This window comes from Struthio camelus, chromosome 7 (assembly GCF_040807025.1).
Source record: "Struthio camelus isolate bStrCam1 chromosome 7, bStrCam1.hap1, whole genome shotgun sequence".
Lineage (NCBI taxonomy): Eukaryota > Metazoa > Chordata > Aves > Struthioniformes > Struthionidae > Struthio > Struthio camelus.
Window position 1 is genome coordinate 13,934,981 of NC_090948.1, and position 24,364 is coordinate 13,959,344.

General features: G+C 42.4%; 1 protein-coding gene across 1 annotated transcript in view; it reads right to left on the reverse strand.

Moving 5' to 3' along the window:
• Positions 1–24,364, reverse strand: part of SORCS3 (sortilin related VPS10 domain containing receptor 3) — a 307,446-nt gene that overhangs the window by 37,627 nt on the left and 245,455 nt on the right. The window contains exons 12-14 of the mRNA XM_068949693.1: positions 23,816–23,892; positions 23,616–23,707; positions 17,732–17,839 (exon numbers count right to left, since the gene is read on the reverse strand). Coding sequence (XP_068805794.1) covers positions 17,732–17,839; positions 23,616–23,707; positions 23,816–23,892 — 277 coding nt within the window. The remainder of the gene's footprint in view (positions 1–17,731; positions 17,840–23,615; positions 23,708–23,815; positions 23,893–24,364) is intronic.

Consider the following 24,364-nt stretch of genomic DNA (forward strand, 5'->3'; position numbering starts at 1 on the left):
AGCACAAATCTGTTGTAACAGAAGCTCTGTTACCACTGGGCTCATCAAAGACATTACTGAAAATTGAATAGCGCCACAGGTTCCTGCCCAAGCTTAGACCAAAACGTCTGCAGAAAATCTGGTTATTGAACACAGGTCTCTCTGAATCCCATCCCAACTATATGGCCCTTCTTCTACCTGTAGGGAAAGTTACATGCTTGCTTAAGTGTCTGGGAGAGAAGGTCCAAGCAGCAAGAGCATTGGTGGTAAACATCACCAATGTATCATTGCCACAAATACTAAGTTGAAAGCTCACACCTTTGCAAAAGGAAGCTAAATCACAGCAAAAGCATACATTTAATAAATAACATCAGGCATGCCAGACAAAAGGCTCCATCTATCCAGAAACATTCCACGAGTGCTTCAGGGTGCTCAGTTTTCGATCAAGTCAGTTTTCTTTTCCCTTGGCCAGCTATGATTTTCTCAGTAAGGAACAGCTTTGGAAATACAGCTGCAGTTGATTGAAATGAGGTGTGTAACAGGGGGAGAGTAGGGTAGGGACAGGGGTGACCAGACTTTGAAAGCCACAAACAAAACTATAGCTACTCATCACCAGGGGGAATACCTCAATCCAAGTAAACAACAGAAAATCCCACAACGACAGAGATGATTTGTCATTGAAATAAAGCAACTTATTGGTCAGCTCAAATGAATATATAAAGTAACCTAAAAACTCACCTATAATATAAGTTCCAGATTTTAAGAATTCTGTATGAATGAAGCCCAAATCTTCTGACAGCCATGCAGTGGGAAATATTACTGTATCACCCTTACTAGGAGATGTAGAGGACAGAAAAAGGGTTGTTTCCCATTATCAAATTTTTCACTAACATAAATTTTTGCTTAAGAGAATAAATTTTTTGTTGTTTTAATTATTCCAGATTAAAAGGAGAAAGAGGAAAAGAGACAGATGATTTACGAATTTCCCTATGAAAGCAAAAGAAACAAAGGAGAAAACTTCTATTCAGCTCCCAAGCATTGATTGCAATCCAGATCCTGCTGTGCCCTCGGTGAGCTGCCATTCCTTACGCTAGTTCATCTTAATTTGCACTGAAATCATTCAAGATTGATGGCTTTGCTCCTCCCTCCCTGCCCAAATTACTCTTCCTATAGACTGTAGCCTGCACCAAAATTCATCTGCACTGTGCTGCGTCTCATGAAACAGAGCCCATCCAGGCATCAGTTGAGTTTTCCCTTTCATGCTTGTCTCAGTTCATGGGTATCAGGGAGAGAAGCAGGGCTGGAAGAGATTTGTGAGGCACAAGTTGCAAGTTTGGTGTGGATACCTTTCTTGTGAGTTCTGCATCATGCAGGTAAGCTCCAAGGACCTGGCAAGAAGGGAGAGGATACAATACAAGAAGAAGCTGCGACAGTTTTATAGACAGGGTAGAAACGACTAGATGGAGAAGAATGTGTGTGTAGGCATGGACTTACTGGGTAGATGGCTGCTGGGTCTGGGTTGGAGAATGTTTTTAGTATAGTCCTAGCCATGGGACAGCAGTGATAGGAAATGATACTGGTTCAGGCAAAGTTATAGAAGAAAATATAAATCCCGTTCCTCAATGCAGAAGGCACATCCTGGACCAAAATCAGCAGTAGAACATCTGATACCTGTCTAGTCAGGTCTTTTAGACCAGTACCCAGTACCAAGGGAGAGGCCTAGACTGATCTCATCACATCCCCTTTTGCTTTTAGATATCATATAAATACAGAGAAAAGCCGCAGGAGCTTCTACACTTTGTCATTTCTGAAACTTTCTGAATGAATTTAAAGTGTGCTGCATTGACACATTAGCTGGGACAACTTTAGTTCAATAGTACTCCAGACTCTAGATAGTATAAAACCTCTTCTGTGTGCCCTACAGGCAACATGATCGGTATTATCATACTCTCTGGCAATATCTCTCATGTCACACCCAGTTTTAGCAGCACCTTTCCCCAGTGGAATAACAGGTAAATATACACACAGGGCAACTAACCCAGAAAAACACAAACCAGAGAGTGCCATGCACTAAGCTGTGAAGATGGGAGAAGGCAGGATGATCATGGGACAGGCAGAGCCTGGTCCTGTCACCAGGGTCAAGCCAACCATACCCTGCAAGCCTGGGTGTGAGGTTATCTGAACAGGAGCACCAGAGTCACCTGTGGAGACCATGGCAACATGGGAGCCAGGTCACTTGCTGGGAGAAGGTAGGAGACAGGAATTCAGTTAAGGGAGTAATGGGAAACAGCACCGAGAGGGGATGCAGAAGGCTTCCAAACTCTACTCAGGTAGGAGGCTCTATTCCAGTAATTCCCAACATCTCTTATTCCACAGCTGCTTTCAGCACATGATCCTACAGGGTGCCTATTTGACCACAGTATTATTGCATGTCTGGGCAGTTCTCCCATGAGCCTTGTTGGTCCTGGATTTGATGCATGACTGAACTGTCATGCCTGTACAGCAGTGACTCAGCAGTCACTGAATAGTAGGCAGAAATCATTTAATCCAGCTGATTTATACCTGCTCAGGATTTGACCTGGGTGTTTATTACACAAAAAACATAGCAGAAGGAAAGGAGAACATAATCAAATATGTAAACTTGCCTGAACCAAGAAGATAACATGGCAGGAGCAACCCAACACTTCAGGCAGTCAAAGCACAAGCACAGAACTCATCTCAAGGAAGATGTTTTTTCCCAGACTGAACATCAGCTAACTGTCCAGCAAGAGAGCAAAAAGCTTCTTTGTGCTTTGCAAGCCACAAAACTCACCAGAACTGCTTGCTTTTTAAAACTATATTAAAAAAGCTAAAAAAAAAAAAAAAAAAAAAGAAACCCTCCGCCATTTAAATTCTTCTATGGTAAAGATAATTAATGGGAAAAAACAAGGTTTCCTAAGCAGAAGGCAATATATTAGCATTCCAAAAGCACAGAGCATTAGCTACTCTTTAATTAAATGATTTCAAAGAAGATCTTTGTACATAATTGCTATAATTTAGATGGAAACAATACTACACTGAATGTAATTAGAGGAGTGTGAACAGAGAGGGATGTTTTTCTCTGTGCTGCAGAAATGGTTCTGGGTCACCTGATTCCTAAAGCAGTAGCTTTTTTTTCCCCTGCTAATAAAAAGCTTCTTAAGCCTGATCAACCACTACGATGCCGCCTTCAGAGATAAGAGTTACTCATATGCAGAGTAGCTAGCAAGCAACTGAACCCTATGAGCACTGCTCGCCAATAATAAATGCAAACCAGATGCCTACAACACTTTTTGAATGGAGAGACCAATCAACTCAAGGAAGGTTACATTTCATTTCAAGATAACTCTGTGGCTGGTTTGAAACTTCTATGAGAGTAAGCAAGTGTAACGAATGGAAAGGAATTCTACATTATCCATGGAGCTCTGCTGTACCCTCAAATAGGTTTCCATGGGAAGTGATGAAAACCCTTGTTACTGATGGAATTAAAAATAGGCTAGACAAGGTGTCACAAGGAACAAATCCTGCCCTGACTGGGCAAAATCAAGTATTGCAGCTGAACCCTACTTTCATCAGTTTTGTAAACTGTAGTCATTGGATATTTTTCTGAAGTGGCTGAGGTGTGCGGACATATCTCCCTCCACCACCTCTGCTTAGGGGCAGCCATGGCCAGCAGAGAGGGCCAAGCAGACAGCAAAGCTGTAACATCTTAAATTGCTGGTGTTCGTCTGTCAGTAAGTGCTCAGCGTTAAGTGCTCCAGTAGGCAAGTTTGGATTTCTGTATCCAGTGTGGTTGACCTAGGAAGAACTGTATGTAAAAAGCAAGACAGAAGACAGCATGTAGGATATTACCTTTCCTTGTTGGATGAGGATAAAAAAGCCTTGGATACTCATTACCTCAGCAGTCTGAACTGATTTGTTCTTTTTGACCCTGTATCTTCTGGAAAAAAAAAAAAATCCCAAAGAGAGAGATGTGAAAAGAGTTGGTGGGGGTTTGCTTTTCCCTCCCCAACTGGTGAGGCCTCACATTGCTTTGAAAATACCATCTCATTTATCTTATCAGACTTCCATGTGCCTTTGTTTCTCATTTGCTTAGTTTGGTCATTAAATTAGGGAGTAATTTATTTCTAAATGTAGTTAAACTATCAAGATGATACAGGGAGAAGTGGTCACAATGTACTGTGAGTTTTGCCTCAATAACCTTGTGTACTGTGGTCTAACTGAAAGCTCTTAGCTGCTCATTGCAATGCAAGAAGACAATAGAAGAGAGCTAGGTTTTCAAGAACTTATTCCAGGAAGACAACAGGAAAAGCCACGTTTTGATTTTTTCATCTAAGTAGTCTCATCTGGAAGGCCTTGAGAAGCAATGAATATAAGCGCCCAGACGGCATTTAGACAGAGTCAGTTTCCTGATTAAGCTCAATTTAACAGAGGTTCTCCAATCTAATCCATGGAATGGTAATTTACTGCCTTTTAGACAGGATAGATTTTATCCTGTCCCCTGGAGTAAACAGTTAAAGCTCCACATAAAATCTCAGCTAATATGAGAGCATCTTCTCAACTGGCTCTATGCACAACTCACAGTGAAGCCATTGCTAGGAAACCACAAAATGCTTCCCAAACTCTTCTTCAGAGAAACAAGGCTGGATGTCATTAACTTGTAGCAAAATTACTAGGAACATGGAAAACAATTCTGAAACGCCTACAGATTCATGATGGAGTCATTCGGGAAAAGGTCATTGGTAATGCTGCTATAATTAAATCTTTCATTAATTTTTTTACGTACCTGACGACTTACAAACGTGGTATACGCTGACTGGATAACCTTGTATACAAACCATTTAAATGGCTTTTTACTTTTATACAGTATTCTCTTGATGAATTGCATTGCTTTTGCCTTATAATTCCTTGCTTTGTTATTAAAGTTATGCATTGATAACATTTAATACTACTCATTCCTGGCAGGTCAACAGAAAACCTGGAATGATTTGAGGGTGACAAGATAACAACCTATCTGCCTCTGTCCCTGTTCCTGCCTAGGTATTAGAAAAGGATTTTCTCATATAATAGCTCCTGCATTGCTCACAGGAAGGGCATGAATTGTATCCATCTGGATCCATCTCTGCTGGCAGTTTCCGATGATCTGCCCAGGCACGGAGATAGAAATGTCTTCTCATGCCTAAATCAAGTCCCCTTCTATCATTTTTGAAGTAAATTGGCAGGACATTATATGGAGCAAGTGTTCATTGCAGCTGTTTGTGTTTGGTTAGGCTGGTCTGGACACAGATGGAAGACTTTTATCTTCAGTAGTCAGCCTTCAACAGTCCTTTGCATATAATGAGTTCTCACAAGTCCCTTGTAAGAACTTGTGTTCTCAGCTGTGCCCATCAGTGAGGCAGAAGACTGAAGATACAAAGGAGAGAAAGTAGTTGCTAAGGTCACCTTCACTGGCCTGGACTACACTAAACATCAAATCTGCCTTTCTTTCTGAATTGTCAGCATTTTTCCTTCACTGGATGTCATCAAGGTGAGTAATATGAAAAGATATCTCATTTTGCTTCTAGCAAAGTATTGCATGGTCCTCTCAAGTCAGTCTTTGATAGTATTAAGCCCTACAAAATGGAAAGCTTTGATTTAAGCATTTCAAATATCTAAGAATAAAATGAAAACAAATAGTGTAGTATAACCACTCTTCATAGATAGTGCCTTTATAGATAAACTACACAAGGACATAGACAAATGGATCAACAGAAAATTGCATAGAAAAATAGCAAAATATACACTTTAATTAATAATACTGAAGGAAAAGGTAATTGCAGTGTCATCTTAAATAGACTGTTTCATTTAGAAAATCCTGAAACCAAACTTTTTTCCTTTATTGTGAAAGAAAAAATGCATGTGGAGGAAGTGCCTTAGCAATCAAAAAGAAAACAATAAAATCACCCAAATTAGTAAATGTTTCAACTGACCTGAACCTGTGCTTTTGCAGTGAGAATACTGAATGGGAGAAAGCAACGTGAAGCTGTCCTCTGATTTTGGTTAAAACCTCTCTTCATCTACTTCCAAGCTCTAACAAGTAGTGAGAGGAACATTGTTATTTAACGGGAGGGCTCAAGAAGTGCTATGAACCACAAGCTAGATGCAGTCTTTCCAGTCCTCTGGAGGGGATCAAGTTCTTCCTTTTTAGCCAGAAGCAGGGGGAGCACATATGTGGGTAATCACAGCTCCAGGAGCACTGAGTGGTGAATTTGCCACACCTGAAGCTGCTTGTCCTCTCTTTACTGTCCAGCAAACAAAAGCATATGTTGCTACTGCTACATTTTTAAGACCTAACTAGGCATCACAGAATACCCTCCTTCCTGGCAAATATCACCAATGTGGTTTCATGAGTAGGGGAAGAGGGGAGGCTTGGCCAACGCTACCCACAACGTAGTGGCATAACAAAGACTAGAGAGGAAGCAGATGGACTGAGACACAGAGACAGCTAGAGCAGATCCCTGCAGCATCAGCTTGGACCCATCAGCACAGGAGTCGAGGACCACAGTTATTCATGTCTGGTTGGTCTGCTCCCATGACCTTTAAAGCCATTTAACTTCTGGACATGATGCATTGCTGTGGACCTGAGGGGTTGCCAGGTAAAGCCTACACATTTCTAAGCACTGCATTTCCATTCCCATAGGTCTTGATGACAGCATGCTTCAGAACCAAGCAATTCTGCAAGACCTACTCTGGCACTTACACAACCACCACCGAGACAGAGTAAGATGTCTGACCGGATCTGACCTAGTTATTGCGGTTGGCTGTTGTACATCCTAGCCCAATGCTCCACGTTCGAAGAGAACTGATCAGCTTGGCATCAGCAGTGGCGTGAATACTTGGAGCCAGGACAAACAGGTTGCTGCCCTCTTCTAACCCAGAGCGCTGGGTAACATAGAGCAGAGATGCGGGATTGCCTAGATGAAAGAGCCCAGATCTAGCAAAATATATTAATTCTAGCTAAGAATTGACTGTGTTCCTGTGCAAGGTTCTCTCTCTTCCATATTTATCACCTAGATTTGGTTTGGATTTTTTTTCCCCATTAGTCAGATTACCCTGGCCCAACATCATCTTGGATAAAAGTGGGTCTATGCCACAGATCCTGGCTGCAGTGCACGCTTTTACAGAAAGCTTTGGAACATAAATGTCAGTAAAGTGATGGAGGCACATTTATACTTTCTGAATCAATAAAAGAAAATGCTGGCAATTTTGCCCCTCAAAAGGGGGCTCAGAAGCCATCTATGTCTAAGAAAGTAGCAGTAAACTAAGACTACCTCCTATGTGCAGGCTGAGCTGTAGGGCTGAACACGCACAAGCAGCAATGGAACAACTGCAAATTGTGCCAGTGGGGTTAGGTTTTATGAATGGGGTGTGAGAGATGAGCCATTCCCCACGAATTAAACATAAATCATGACTTTAGAGAAAACTAAATGGGCTGTGTAACCTCCTGATTGTTTTTTATTAGGATTTAGAGGGAGTTAGCGTTAAAGGAGGTCACTGGTTATACAGAAATTGGATGGAAAGAGAGTGAGACAAGGAAGCAGAACCTAATTGAAAGAGAGACAGATCAGCAATTAAGGAGAGCAGAACAGGAGCCAGAGTTATACTGTCTCATAACTGGCAAGATGATGCAGGGAGCAAGAGGCTGGAAATGAAGCAAACATAAAAGATGAAAGATGACACTGGAAAGGCAGACAATTGCCAACAAAAAAAAACTTTCCATTTTTTTTTCTAAACAAAAAATATGGTCGTTAAGAGCCACTTTGGAGCTTTTAATTCAGTGGCTTTTGGCTGACCTATAAACTAGGGACAGCAGCTTCAGGGCAACCAGGTGATGACTGAGGGCCGCTATACTTCTGTCTGTGGATGGGAAAAGAGTAAGAGAAATGGCAGACTTCTCTGGAAAGAAAAGATTTATTTTCTTCCAAATAAAATATATCATCCATTTGGACCCCGATTTTCAGATCAGTGCAAATTAGCATCACTCACACAGACTGTCTCAGTTATAAGGAAAATTCCCCAATCTACTGCTGCTATTCAGAGGACGAAAAAAATAACAACAGTGAAACTACCAAAAATATGTCAATGGCAGATAGCAGCTCCCATGATGACAAATTTGGGAACAAATTTGCTCAAGAAAATCTATATCTGTCTTCTGTTTCCCAAGGGGAAGGGTCAAACAAAAATTTCACAGAATTTCCTATGCAGATGAAATTTGACGAAAATGGTTTACTTCCACATCCAAATGAAACGAAATGCCATGGCATGGAGATTTCCTACAAAAGAGAAACTGAAGTGTTGGCCAGATTCACTGACTAACAGTCCATACTGAACTGTTCATGTAAAGCTGTCCCACCGTCAAATTCCAGGTCAGGAGGGAGAAAGAAGATGGGGCAGAAGAAGACTTTCTGTGAACTGAGAGGAAAATCAAAATCCTGCAATAAAAATCCTACAATCATGGCAGACCCTCTTCTCTGAGCTTTGGAAAACAGTCCTGGGATTACTTATCAACTCAATGGGCACTTCCTTTAAAGTGCCAGCATGAGAGGAAAACTGATGCAAATGACATAGTACAACATGATCTCCTAGTTAGCAAGTAATGCCAAGTGCAATTAGCAAGTAATCTGCGGAATGTATCATTATGAAGCAAACCTACTGCTTGGGCTCCATTTCTCCATTAGCTGAATGAATACTGCACAATGCAGTGGGGGAGAAAATGATTTTTTTTTTTTTTAAAATACAAAGTGCTATCAAAATAAGAGCTTACTGAATGACAAATGGAACCTTTTGAAATTTGGGCTCTTAAAAATTTATTGCCAATGTTCCCAAACCACTTTACATGACAGTTACTTCAAAGGAAATCCCAGCAACATGAAAGGGAGTGTGAGACACCTGGGAAGGGGGATGGGAAAGCACGTTAATTTTTAATGTTATTTTTCAGAAGTGTTCTCTCTCTTCCCTGAAGTGCTCATGAAAGACAACCTGCTTCTGACAGCTTTGAAACCTGAAGACGCTGTCTCCTTCTTTTAGAAAAGATACTGGCAGGTATCAGCAATCTAAGTGTTTTCCCCACTAACAGGTGTCTGGTCCCAACAGGGGCAGGTATTGTCCCTTGCAGGAAGATGGATAACACAGCATGTCCAGTCATTTCAGTCCTTCATCCCCTGCATGGATTTCCAGCCAGAGATGCCCAACCAAAATGAAGGAGTTGTTGCTCCGCCCTGTGCAGGATTAGGGCCAGGCAGGGCAGAAGTGCTGAGGCCATGAAGTTTGTCAGCCCCCAAGGCTGGTGATATGCCCTGATAAAATCAGGACAAGCATAATATTTCATGACCTGCCCTAACAGAAAGGTGAAAGACTCTGAGGAGTTGGAACAGACTGCCCAGAGAGGTTGGGGAGTCTCCATCCTTGAAGATACTCAAAACCTGACTGGACACAGTCCTGGACAACTGGCTCTTGCTGACGTTGCTTGTGCAGAGGAGTTGGACCTAATGACCTCAAGAGGTCCCTTCTGACCGCAACTATTCTGTGATTCTGAGTGTTTGCACAGCACCCTGACCCCAGCTGTGCAACCCATACCAGGCCTAAGCGATCAGTGAGGCCCAGCACTGCTGCTAGCAGCAGCACAGCACAGAAGCCATGGTCCACCTGTCCTTATTTAACAGCACGAGAAACAAAGAACTTTAGACCCTAGATGAGGAAGTCTGGATTGTATTGTCACTCAGCAACTGTCATCCTGTTTGTCAGGGAAAAGAAATCATGCTTCAGGCAGCTGCCTATTCTAGCTCCTTCTTTTAGGAGACTTAGAAACAAGAGAGCCCAGAGGAGACTCCTTACAGCAGAGCTTTTCCTAGTCCTCCTCCCTGCATGTGCCTACCTCTCCATAAACCTTATCTGAGCGTTATAGATATACCTTGGCTTCCTATGTACTTCTGCTGGGATCTTCTTCCCCATTAGGGATGGGGAAAGGCTGCAGAGTAGGGCACTCATTTGGGACTCAGGAGACCTGACTTAATGCCAAGTTTTCCCCACAGCCTGCTGAGTGACCGACCACAGGCAAGTCCCTTGTCCTGCCTCAGTTTCTCTATCCACACAGTACAACTAATGATGTTGATCTCCTTAGCATAATATTTGCTCGACTGTCAATAAACAGCACTTGATCTCAATGGGAAGAATAACTGCTACAGAAAGCCAAAGATATACAGTACACGCCCCAGAGCCCAATGCCTTATCTGTGTGTTATGGCTTCTGCCGGGAATCTTCCGAGTACGTGTTGCAACTGCCAGAAATCGATCTCACGTCATGCACGTCCTTTCTTTTCCTAAGGCCCAATAAATCAAGCAATGCTAGCTGGGAACAGTTACTCTAAGCAGATGTTCTAATCACCTGTTTAGCCTGTTCAGGTGCCACAGAAAGACCTCAGCTGGCGCGGCAAGCATCAACAGCACAATCAATATCGTGCTTTCGCGGGCTATTTATGTGAATTCATGCAGCAATCCAGGGGCTAACAAATAGAGTACTCTTTCAGGGGGAAGGGAGATGAGAGAAGGAGGAGACACTGATTAATCTGTGACTGTTAACATTTGTAAGTCTTGCAAACGAAGATAATTATACGGGTAACCAATTGTCTTTCTTCAGGGTATAAACTGATCATCTACTAGGATAAAAAACAGAAATTCTTATAACACACATTTCTTGTCCATTGTAAAGTTAATTGATAGCATTAGCAAAGCGACCACTTTCTTGCAAAGCTCCAGCTATTCATTACTTCCAGAAAAGGTTTGAAATAAGACCAAACGATCGAGGGATGCAGCTCACTATGGCAAACGCCAATAATCTTCTCAATCATTTTAGTTTCCTTACTTAATAATTACACTGGTAATTTTTGTTCTCAGATCAACTTTTAAATTTTACTCTTCTTTCTGTGTGCAGTTATTATTTTCACAGAATCATTTTAATTTCACAGAATCGCACAGAATCACAGAATCATTTAGGTTGGAAGGGACCTCTGGAGATCATCTAGTCCAACCTCCCTGCTCATGGATTAGAATGATTAGAATGGATTAGAATGGATTAGGATAGAATGGATAGAATCCATTAGAATGGATTCTATTCTGAGCAGTACTTTCGTAAGTTTATGCACCACAGTTTGCACAGCCCCATAAACAAAGACAGTGCAATGAATTCAACAAGGACATATCAGTCTTGCAATAAAATCCATAGTCAATAATAAAACCAGTTGCACGAAAACCAGACATTGCGATAATCATAAAGAAGACAGGCAACTCAAAATGCAAGATAAAACCACAATGAGGACAAGAAATTAAACCTCCTAGCCCTTTCTAGGTATCAAGTGGTAACTAGGCAACTTGGACAAATCAGGCCTTAAAATCCACCCTTCCAATCTCTCCACTCTTCTGGTAGACCTGAGAGGAGGCACAGGCTGGAAAATAAGCTTTCAAGCCATGATTCCCAAAAATAATGAAGATAAATAAGCACAGAGGTTGGAGCCCTTCATCACAACAGCCCCTATACACGATCCTTTCTGTTGTTCTGTGAACACTTGAAGCTGTGAGCTGTGTTTAACTTTCTGCAAATCTCCAGTGAAGTCCCTTTTCTTCAGATTCCCTCTTCATCAAAACCTCTGTCCAGCTCAGCAGCAGCAGAGACTGCAGAAGTAAACTCAGATTTTTTCAAACAGCTACTCTTTTTCTTTCTCAAGCAGAGCGCAGCTAAATTAGACCAGGCTGCTGGCAGGAGAGTCTGAAGGCCTCTGCTCGGCCACAGGAATAGAGTAACACTGTGTCAGTGACTTTTCTTGGTTAATGTTGGAAAAGGCCTCAGTTCCTTCTAGGAGGAAAAACCTCTTGGTATTTCCATCCCTACCATTCACTCATTTCTTCTCTTGGTTGCTTGGGACTGCTAACAGAGGTGCTAGCCAGCTACAGAGAATGCCACAGGGTGAAGGTTGGTCCAGCAGGTAGACCAGCCTCTCCTCTGACCATATCCAGGAAAGGCACTGCTTTCTATCACCTCTCTGTTTTCACCTCATTTCTCTCAGGACAACCACACAGAGGTCCCTTCACAGGGACCATACAGAGGCAGACTTCACAGCTCCCTACCCCTAAGTGAAGGGGCAGAACCTTTCAAGGATGTAGTCAGCCTGAAATTTTCTTTCCCATATCAGCTTCTAAATGTGACAGCAAAACTTTAGCAAAAGGCAGTGAATGCTGCTTTGCTTAAAGAGGCGAGATGATAATCATCTTATCAGAAAGTGACAGGAAAATGACTCTTGGCTCCCACATAATTTTGAACTCGGTGGGAGCCTAGACCTGGGAGCTGCTGCCCATCTCTCATACACAATCTGCTACATCTCTGCTGAGTGCTATCTAGAATCTGTCCATGTTATCTCTGCACCTATATATACTTTACTGATGACTTCTACAAGACAGTCAGCACCTCAGAATAAGATTTAACTCATAGAACTCATTGCCACACAATGCTGTGAGTACTAAAGGTCTAAAAGGATTCAGGAAAAAACTTCAAAAAACTAAAATATCCATTACAAAGGCCAAGAAAGTCCCTTATTTGCAAATGTCTGTAGATAAGCAAAGTATACAAGGGAAACAACATTATATGCTTTTCATATTTTCAGCCTCCTCTACTTGCCACTTTGGAGCCAGGAACTGAGCTAGAGGGACCTTTGGTCCAATTCAGTATGGCCTGGGCTCTTAATGCTCCCTTTCTTACCTCAAACCTCTCCTGGCTTCCATCTCACCTCCATTGTTTTCAACTGCTCACTTATTCTGCCCCACTCTTCTGCTACCCAGTGATAGGTTACAAGTCATTTTATGGGTCTGCTGGAAAAAAACCCTTCCCACTTAACCTCCTGCAAAGCCACAGGGCCATACAAACAAGAAGGTGTTGAAAAGGGCCAGGGCTCATAACCTATTCATTTACAGCTAGAAACATTTTCTCACATACGCATAGCCAAGGGCAGCAGTAACAGCAATGCTGGCGGACCAGCTTGTATTAAATCCTCTCACTGAAAAAGTTAATACCCAATGATGCATAAACAGATATATATGGATCATTAAGTATACATACATATAAACACATATATATTTCTAAACACACATGTGGGTATGTCTACACAAATATATATTTATCAGCAGAGACAAACTTAATGATCCCTATCTATACATGATTGTCTGCACATCTGCACACGCTCATGTATAATAGGTTGACTAAAATGATAGCAAAGCACTGCAGGGCTGTGAAGCAAAAAGGTTATTTCTGTTTATGTGGGTTTGGAGAGATGCTTAGCACAGGAGATGAAGTGGTAGGCATAATAATTAGAAGTCAGAGGTGGAACAACAAGAAGCCCTTCTCTGGACCCACGAAAGCAACTCTTCTCTCACCTGAATGGTATAAACTAGCAGCTCTCTGGAAAAAATACTGCCTCTATTTGTATACCATCATTCACTAGAAGGGGAATTAAACTGGATTCCTTTTCCCAGGTGGATCACCTGAGGCAAGTAACATCCTGCGCCTATGATTTGACAACACATAAATGTTTGTGTCGCTAGATCCAATCCACAAGAAATTAAAATTATTAAAAGATGTACTACTCTCCAGTGAGGGCTGCAGGATAGAAGTTAGAAAACTGTTGTGCTCTAAAAGACTAGTGTTTTCTAGGCACTCATTGGTTCTCCAAAGAATGTGCCTAACCCATCATCCTTACATGATTGAGTTATTGTCCTAAAGTATCCTTTGCTTCTACAACTGCTTTCCTCACACCCATGAAAAACACTGGAACGTGCTCTGGCACACACCTGCCGAAGCACTGTGATACTAAGGGGGCTGAACCAGCCATCTTGTTAAACGAGATGAGTGTTGAAAAAACTACGAAAGGAAGTGTGGAAGACAACAATCAGCCAGGAATGGAGGAAAGGGGAGTGGACTCACCTCAGCCCCAAGTTAGACCAGTTCACCCTGTCTGGTGGTAGCATCCTGTGTGCCACAGAACTGTATCCTTAGTGGAGCCCGCTCAACGATGCTTTTAAGGAAATTAGTTCATTCTCACATTGCTATAGCCATATAAAATTAGAAAATCATGGAATAATTTAGGTTGGAACAGACCTCTGCAAGCCATCTTGTCCAATTCCCTAATAAAAGCAGCTCCAAATTCAAAGTAGACCAAGATACTAAGAATCATATAACGCACCCACATACAAACCTACAGATTTTATCATACTGATATGAAATCATTAAGCTGTTAAGGACTGTCTTGGGACACACACACCTAGCTCAACGCCTAGCATGCTCCTACAGTACAGGCAAATACTGCAGCTGATCACATAACATGAAGCAGTATTAAAATCTGCTAAAACCGTTGCTACTTCCCAACAGTCCAGAAAGCCTACTCTGAGGATGTGCCACAAAATGAAGGCTGGAAATAATAGTCATTCTACTGATATAGTGACTTTAATAAAATTGTATTATGATAATATTGTTAATAATGCAATATGGTAATAATAGTTGGGCAGTAATGACTATTTGATACACTTTCCCCTCAGGACATTATTTTTCAGAAACAGTTGAACACAGACCACTTGAATACAAGGCAATGGCAGAGATTTTCCCTACCAGGAGTCAGCCAACAACACTAGAAGGAATATTTCACATTCTCCACAACAAGGGACAAACTCCTTAAAAGCCACTCACCTATTCAGTTCAATGGTACTTAAATATGAGCATATTTAAATAGACTTGGCCCCTCTGCCTCAGCCCTGTTTCTATCCACAGGGCTCCCAGTGACCCTACCCTCACAGCTGGAGGATGCTGATCCCACATCCACACATAGTTCCCATCAGCTTCTTGAAATAGTTGGGATTTCTACCCGCAAACACAAATTCCACATACCTCCTGTCCCTAAGAGTTATCCTGGCTCAGAGGATGGCCAATAGCATTAGAAAGGCATTAATTTATCCTGAGTCAAAGCCTCCACAAGTTCAACGTGATCCTGCTCTGTAATTATGGATCAGTACACTAATATTTTCATTGCAAGAAATACCTAAGTGATCTGCACAGAAACCATTTTGAGACGGGCGCTATAAATGAGCTCCTTGCCTGTTCAGCGCCTTTGACTCTGTGGATAGGAATTTCTCTAAACATTTATGGCAACCATGATGTGAAATATCTTTTTATGGCTTTTACAGACACTTATGGATAGTTTTAAAAATTACTCACCAATGATGACAGTGATAAAAATAATAATAATAATAAGACAATGTCTGCAAAGATTCCAAAAGAAAAACAAGTCAGTTCTCAACAAAGCTGATGCACAATATTCAGGAAGATCACTTCCTACTTTTTCCATCAGAAGACTATAGAGCTAAGTAACAATAATCTTAGATGCGTGTGTGTGTGTGTGTGCATGTGCATGTGCACGTGCACAAGCACTTGCATCTGTGTGGATGGAAAGCAACAGATAATCAGTGCTGTGACAAAGCATGTCACAGAAAAATACTGCATTAACCAGCACAGGAAGTGAAACATTATTGTTGCAGTTGGAGAAAAACTTACAGAGAGTGAACAGAATGTCGGCTCTAATCTTCATCCCGGGATGCGCGCATATTCCCCCAACAGAACACTCACAGCACTGTTGCGAAAAGGCTCACAGGTATATTACATGCTGTTGTGTTTTGCTCTTCTCTACAAAAGTAGGGGCAATATTTGCAGACTGCAAAACAGCAGATGCACAGCTAAACTCCTCTGTGCATACACATGCTCCACTCTTATGAAGAAAATGAGCAATTGAAGCCATGACATGGTGTTGGAAGAAAGAGGAAAAACTAGCACCTACACCAGAATAGAAACAACCTCTGCTCCCACAGGACTCTCAACAATTGTCTGTGAAATAAAAATGAAGGCAGCCATGTGCTGTCCCATCATTCTTTAGGAAATAAACTCCAAGTCACCAGCTTTAAGAATGCAGCTCCTATACTTCATAGCCATAAAGAATAGCCATAACTATTTAGCCTGGCTTTCTGAGGCGAGTTCAAGCACAGGAGACGTAGATGGGCTCTATGGGAGCTGGCTATACTTTCCTAATACAAGTTATCCAAGACTACAGCACCAAAACACTTCTCTCATGGCACAGATGGCAAAGAAGCCACCTCGAATAACTCTCTTCCAGTGGAGGATTTCTCCCCAGCCCATTTCTTGGAACTAAGGTGACTCTCCAAGCCTCTATATAAGAAACTGTTCAACTTTGTGTATAAAACATACCTCAGCACATAGTTGTTTCACTTTGTGTAAGGCCGATGTACATATGATTTTTGAAAGACATACCAACGTGAATGACACAACTCAGCTGGAACAAATTCAAATCACTAGCAGAAATGCCCAAGACATGAAACTTGTATCTGATCCAAGCTTCCTAAGAAACTGCTGACAGGCCTACCTAGTAGTCTACACTCAGTCTGTCACCAGCTATGACACCAGCAATGAGATCCACTTACCCATTCCTGCCACGTAAGCAGACAGGTGGACTGAAGCCTAGAGGACAACATACAGGGCCTGATTCTCTTTCCTCTTGTAACCAGTGTAAATCTGTAAGAACTGTGCTCTGTAAGCTGCAAAAAGTAGGATAAACAAACCTACTGCAAAGTGAAATTTATACTACATTTCCAGCTTCTGAGCGAGAGTGTTGCTGCAGTGTCTGCTGTGCTTAACGAAGGGCACTCCTTCACACCACAGCAGAAATGCTTTTTGAAGATGCATTAGAACTTTAAATGCTCCCTATCTCTCCTGGTTGATAATCTCAGACCCTGGCCTGTTCCGAGTTCAGATCTCCCCAGTGATTCTGTCAGCCTTACCCAGCTCTCCAGTACTCTTGAGGGGATGTAATTCCAAGCACCTTCAGTGCCAGCACAGGCTCTTCTTTCCACAGTATAGGCGCATTGTAACATACTACATATTAGTCCAGGAAGGTCTAATCTGAAGGTCTATTCTGAGCTTGGCTCTGCATCTGCACACTTTGAGTTTAAGCTAAAACTGGACAGACAGCCCACAACGTGGATGCAAGTAATGTGGCTGGAGGATATTCAAACCCACCAGCAACCTCAAAAGACAGGGAAGTGGCACAACTAGACCAAGCACAGAACTGGTGATAGGGGCAACAATATGCAACTCTGGATTTTGAAGAATCTGGGCCATCAGCTCCAGGGAACACAGTCTCACAGAAACATTTGTGAGAAGAGACCATCGGACGTTGCTAGTCCACCTCTTACTGCAAATGAGACTGTGACCAACTATAGGTCAGGGCGGAGGGTGATATCACAACTTCTCTGTATTCTGACCAGGGCTACACTACCCCCTAGCGAAGGAGATTCTTCTACTGGCCAATCTAAACTCCCAAGCCACAGCTTGGGGCCATCACCCCTTGCTCGAACCTTTTGCTACTACTGTGAGGAGTTTGGCTCCATCATCACTGTGGCATGAATGCGTGGACACTCCTCCTGGATCTGTGGCCATCAGCACAAACCAAGAAACAGCACTGTGCATTCATGCAACACTGCACATGTAGCTCCACTGCTGCACTGTACATCATGAGGTTCACCATGTGCTTGGGGATCTCCATGCACCCTTTCCGCCAAGGCATTTAAAGAAAGTTAAGAGCTACTGTACTTACGTCATTATCTGGGTCTCTATGCCAGGGTCCACAAGGGATCCATCCACAAAAAGCGGTGTTGATGTGAAACTGTACTTACTCCAGGTTCTTCCCTCATCAAAACTCACCCTGGGATAGAAGCAGACAAGATTTACACATGTAAAAAGCCTTACTCTAGAGCAATGGCAGCAGTTAACTATTGGCTAAGGTCTGCAAGCTCCAACAGCTGTATTTATACACAGGCACTGATGTCTGCTGTCTCCCAGCCCACTTATTCATGTTCTTAGAGAACTTTACAAGATCAAAGCCTTAGATAAGATAAACCATGGCAATAAGGACATGGATATATGATGGTTGTATGTGTATGTGTGTGTATAGAGATATATATATATATATATATGTATATATAAATATATATATATAAACACGGATATACTTGTTGCAGTGGTATATCAGACCTCAAGGGATCAAGAGACATTGCCAAGTCCTACTGCTGAATCTACAAGACCACTTGGCATGAAGAAGTGCTCAGGGCACACGCAGCCCCAGTCTCAATGCAGAAAAACTGCTGTCACAGGCGTGGGATGTTTCACGCCATGCCAGTGCCACATAGCATTAGCTACAATCTCTCTAGCCCCATTAATATTTCTTTGCCTATCATTTCAGAGGTGGCTTCCATTTTACAAAAAGGTGAAGGAAGAAGGCCAACGTGAAAGATGCCCTTTCCCTCCTTCTCTGTTGAAGGAATTTGCTCATATCAGCAAAGGCAGGAGACTATTTATTTTTCCACTGGTTTGCAGTCAGTCAGTGATTACTGAATTATCTAATATATTTGATGTAGGAAATGGCTTCCATTTTACAAAAAGGTGAAGGAAGAAGGCCAAACAGAGCCTCTGTCACTGGTTAGTGCAGATGTGCTTTGCCTATCACAGTTGTAAAGAAAATTGCATGCTCGTTAAAACTAAAGTGGCTGAGAGCGTTCATGGTGTCAGTAATAAGCCAGGGTAATTCAGTGGTTTCTGATCATCTGTCCTTACCCACAACCTCCCTTGTGCCTTATTTTCTGCTTTTATCAAAAGAAGGCATGTACCCTAACCCATCTTTCAGAGCCCTGATTGAATTAGAGTTAGTACATGTTTTTTGATTAGCAGAGGACGGTTAGCAAAGCCTGCTTTCACCTATAACTTAGCAGCCCCTATATCTTTGACGTAACTGCACAATGGGTGAAAGAACAGTCTAACCGACCATACCAGCAGACAGACTGTGTCTGCTGTGTCTGCGTCTGTCTGTGGGGCCCTCAGGGCAGGAACTGGCTTTGCTAGCCCTGGCCAGCCTCCCTTGGGGCCTCCCCATCCTTGTCCATGGCCCAGGACCCTATTTCAGCTCAGCCCAGGGCCATCAGTCCCTGCCCCAGCAATGCCATAGCAGTGCTGGTCTCCAGCCCCGCCATGGCCCTGCCCAGCCATCCCAGGACTGTGTCTGATGCCAGTTACCCTCACCATGCCTGACTGAGGCCCCAACCCATAGAGTGACTGTGGGGCCCAGCCTTGGCCCATCCCTGTCCCCACAGAGGTGTCCAATGCTGCGGCTGGCCCAGCTGCCCTGCTCCCTCATGGGCTGACGGGAGGGATCCTGGCTGCAAGACCCTGCCCTGCTGGTGTGGGGACCCCCGCAGCTCCCGGTGCCCAGAAAGCTGCTGGCCTAGGCAGCACCCTGACAGATTGTGCCCAAGAGACTGCAGAAAAAAAAAAAAACCGCCAACTGCAGAAGGCGAACAGAGGGTCTGCACGTCCAGCCACTCTTGTACCATAAAAGACAGATAACCTGCAGGCTGTTAGTCTGATAGTCAGTATCCCACTCCCAGAGCTGCTGCTTATAAGCAATTCTGAAAGCAACCAAGTTTCTCTCTGCCCTCAGATTTTTTACACAACTGCTTCAGAACAATTTCTGCCCAGATTTTCAGCTCCAAGTTCCTAGCAGCAAAGGAAAAATAAACAGAGAAGCACAAAGGTTTATTGGTTCTAAAATTATTTGATCCTCTCCCAGCAGGGTTGTTTAGGAGTTCTCTGTAATTCTAGGAGGTACCTGGGCTGTGAAAGCTGACATATTACGCTTGACGGACATTACCAAAGGGACAAACACAGCACAAATTTCTTCTCTGAATAGCAGGAAACATTTCTCATTTTAAAGTGAGCATAAAAGAAAACTTTGCCTTATTTTCCAGACTAGGGGAATTTGGGAGGTACTGTCTGTATGTGTGCACATGGAAGGACAGGTTCACTGTTTGGACCTCTGCTTCTAATGAGGGCAAGTCAGGTCTACATTTTAAAGTCATACATTTCAAAAAGAGATACTCATTTGTCAGGGTCAGGGTACCTTCCCAGAGTTCTCTTAAGCTCTGTCTCTTTAACTCAGCGTACACAGAAATATATCCCAAGGGTTTGAAAGAATATTTTGTTCACAAGATCCTCAGGTGGAGTTCACAGTCACTAGGAATAGAAAAGCTGAAACCGTGGCTAGCAAGAGCAGAGAATGCCAATGCCCATAATGTGTTTATTGCTCAGTGAAAAGTTGGCACACTTGTGCTGTGAACACTCAAGAATTACCAGCAGAAATGCCTACTTCATCCTCAAGACACCATGACCATCACCGACATTTTGGGAAGGACAATAAAATATTTAAGAAAGGGTCACTCTGCTTAGGTCCTTCAGTATATATCCAGAAAGGACAATTACAAACTTCTGAGGAAAAGAATTTTCTCCTGTACGTTTCTTCCACTCTGTTCTCCACTTCACTGATAAGAAGAGGAAGTGGAGGCCACAGCCATTCTTACATCTCAGGGCAAATTAAGCATGCTAATCCTGAGGAGTTTGATTTGTCTGAGAGGGTCCTGCCAGAAACTGAATCCAAATTCAAATAGGCAGCATCAGGAGACACTATCTGAGATGCCACCTAAGGACTAAGATGCCAGTCTAAGATCCATTATAAACAATGGGTTACACTAACCCACGCTCTCTAATATAGAAATCCAAGGCTCACAGAGACACTGTTCTCTAAATATCTACCCCTGATAGCACCTAGCAAAACCTGCACCTGATAGACAGTGTGCATCTGCCATAAAAGGAAGGTAACTACAGATCAGAGTTAGAAAGCTGGGGGAAGAACAGCATACAAAAAGCTTATCTGCCCCAAATCTATTTATTTAAATGTGTGTATCTTCCCATACACCTGTGCATTAGTATGCTGTTCTGCCTGCATGCCTATCTATCTAAATAGCATTTCAATTTCTGAGGAACAGCATGCTTCATTAGCTTAGCTAAAGTTCTCTCAGCTTTTCAATTATCCACCCCTCTTTTCTCCAGGACGAAACTTATTGTACAGTGTCTCAGCCTGAAAACTAATAGATATGCATGTACCCTTTAATCTATTCTGCTCCTACCCATAAAACAGGTGCCTACTGAGGCAATGTGATGCAAATTTCAAAGCCCCTAAGGCCACAATTTTGGAGGAAACCTGTTGGAGTTTGCTCATAATGGCTCTAAATCACTCCTCATTTGATACAGTGGGCTGGACATTCATAGTACTACTGCACATGCCATTTCATGAGACGTGGTAGGAAGGGAAAACATCTGAAAGGAACCTTTCCAAGGCAGACCAAGGGGAGCTGGGTCCTCAGCTCCTGTGAACAGTCAGCCTGTTACCAAAACTCTCCTGACATCTAAGTCCAGGCACGTGTATGTGATCGGCTTTGTAGGTCAAAGGAGCCTCCACGAGGAAAGACTAAATTAAACTGGACAGTTACACCTGGGTTGAAGAACATACTCATAAATGCTTAATATACGACTGACAGCTCTTTCACTCTTCCACAGCTCAGCTGGCAACAGCCTGAAGCATCTACTGCTGGTGACTTCTGCACTTGGCTAACAGACACCATTCCTCCCTTGGCTTATATTTGATTTGGTTTAAGGTCTTCTTGCTGTCCTCTTTTCTGAGGACACTTCAGCAATGGCCATGACTACTAGTTACCTAGCAGAGGCAAATGTTTCCAGTGACACAATAATACACTCTAACTACAAACAGAAAGATCCTGAGCAGAGAAGAGTTGTATTCCAGGGGAAGTATCATTATGGGTCTGCCCTGTTGCTACCTTCTGTACATATCCAATTATGGAGACTGTTGACAAGATGATGCTGGCCTCGACTGACCTCTGGATCTGACTCAGTGGGGGCATTCATACATTATGATTGCAACAAGTTTGCTTATGATAAAACAAATCACCTGTTTCCTGAACATTTGGAAGCAAGGTAATGATCATCACCCGTATTTTACACGTAATGGCCTGCTTGTGAATCCACACTGAGGCAATAACAAAACTGCACCTCTTGGAAAACGCTTTGACCGTGGGACCATCCCACCCCTTACCCTAAGAAGATCCTAGAAAAATTACATAGCCATAAGAATATGAGCTAAACATATCCTGTAGATAAAAATCTCCTCTCACAGTAAAGCTAAAAAAGTCATTTCTTCAGCTCAGCTGACAAAATATGTGCTTGAAAGCAACAAATTCAAACTTTAGTAGCTACATATGTTGGGGACATTCCAGAGTTATCTGTCAGGTCAGGCATACAAAGTCCAGAAATGTTTCACACAGAAAAAGCAGCCATTTATGATCTTACGCCACGTCTCTTGAACATTAGGTTGTGATGGATAAAGACTTAGCCTCAGTCCCCAGCTTCTGAATGACTGTAATTTAGCTGAAGGAGTATGTACAATAACGACTCAGGTAGAAGAGACCCTCATCACTGCTGCCAAACATCATTGCATTCCTTTTTTGATTTGATTGAAGGCCACATTTCCTCTTCTGCATGAAGTGCATGAGATAGACATGTGTTCACCACTATCAAGATGAAAGACGATTCACTTGTGCAGACAAGAATACACAGCTTGGCTCTTAAGGCTATTTCTTTTTAATTCACTTCTGAACAGTGTTAGAAGCTGGGTAGGTCAGTCCATTAGCCATTCCCCCTTTTCATTCAAGACCAGAACCTGAAGGTCATGCTAAGACATACATTTTCTGTAAATAGCAAGGTTAGCACTGAATTTCAGAATGCCTCTCTCCAATGTTTAGCTGGGGCAGGAGTGAGAGAGGTAAAGGCTAAGAGGAAAGGGGAGGATAAGTTTCAGCCATATCTTTAGTCCTTAGATTGTTCTAACACTTGTGTAATGAAAACAGTATCTTCAGCTGAGAAATCACTTTGCCCTCTTCCACCCCCTCCCCCCCATTCAGCTAACACTACTGTCTGTCTGGAAACTAGCAGTGAAATCCTATAGGAGACAATGGCATCAGCAAGTATCTCTACCATTCTTATCAATACCTACTGCCCTGGCCTCTCTCTACCTTTGTCTTACTGGTTTAATGCTAAATTGTGCAAAAGAAAAAGCAAAAGTAAGAGGACACATCCTCACAGAGGTACCTGGAGCACAACGGACTGCTTCTTACTGATTATATATGCATCTGTTGACAGAAAGAAACCCTCCAGTTGCCTAAAGTCTCCTAGTATATTATTATTGCAAAGAGTAATTCATAAATGTTTGTGAATATATATATATATAGTCATTATATTTACATAATCAATGTAAACAATTGTAATATATTATAATCATATATCAATTATAATTATAATGATACAATTATATATTTTATTATACAAGTATAATATATTTATATGTACAATAATCATTATATTAATCAACAAAACCAAAAAGATGGCAGAAAACAGATAAAAATTATCTCATTTGCTCATTTTGTAGAAACTAGAAGATACCAAGCAGGAGATGCAAGAGATGTTATCACACTGCCAACTTACCGCATCAAAGAACTTCTCAAAGTAACAAGTCTCCTTACCACAAATGCCGAATGGGCATTGACGTGTGTTTCATGGCCACAAGTGCCCCTCCCCAGTCCAGAAACCACACATTGTATTCCTCCTCGAAGATCTGTAAACCAAGCAGGTACTGCATGAGTGCTCCACACTATTGGAAGGAGAAGACTCGGGAGATGACTAGCAAAAGGTTCCATGCTTTCCTTCCTGCTGCAAAACATACCTGTCTCCAGGAATTTCCACCATCAGAAGAGATGAATACACCAATATCAGTGTAGGAAAGCTCAGAGCCAATGTTGCCTGCAACACAAGCAAGTGTCAGAAGTTCTTCTGTGGAAGGACACAGAACTGTATTTTTTCAGGAAATCAAAAGTACTTGATTTGACCAGTGCTTCTTTGCTGTTCTTAATTCTATACTCATCTGAAAGCAACACCATGGGCAGCTGGCGAGACTCATTTACAAGAGCTGTGTAAACATGAAACCAGTATCAATTTGAAAATTAACACCAGAGAGAAATGGTATTACCAGCTTACTTTCTTGGCAGATTGCACTGCATGTTATTGCGACTATGCAAATCACTAAAGTCTGGCTTATTCTAGACAAGGACCTATATAAAGACTGTATTTGAAACTACCTGTCCGTTTGGTGCATAGAAATCATCAGAATGGTACGCAGAATAGTGGCCACCATTCGTGGCTACAAGATATCCCACTGGACATGCATTTCTCTCTGAACTTTTAAATCTTCAGGCTCTGTCTGTCAAGTTGAATC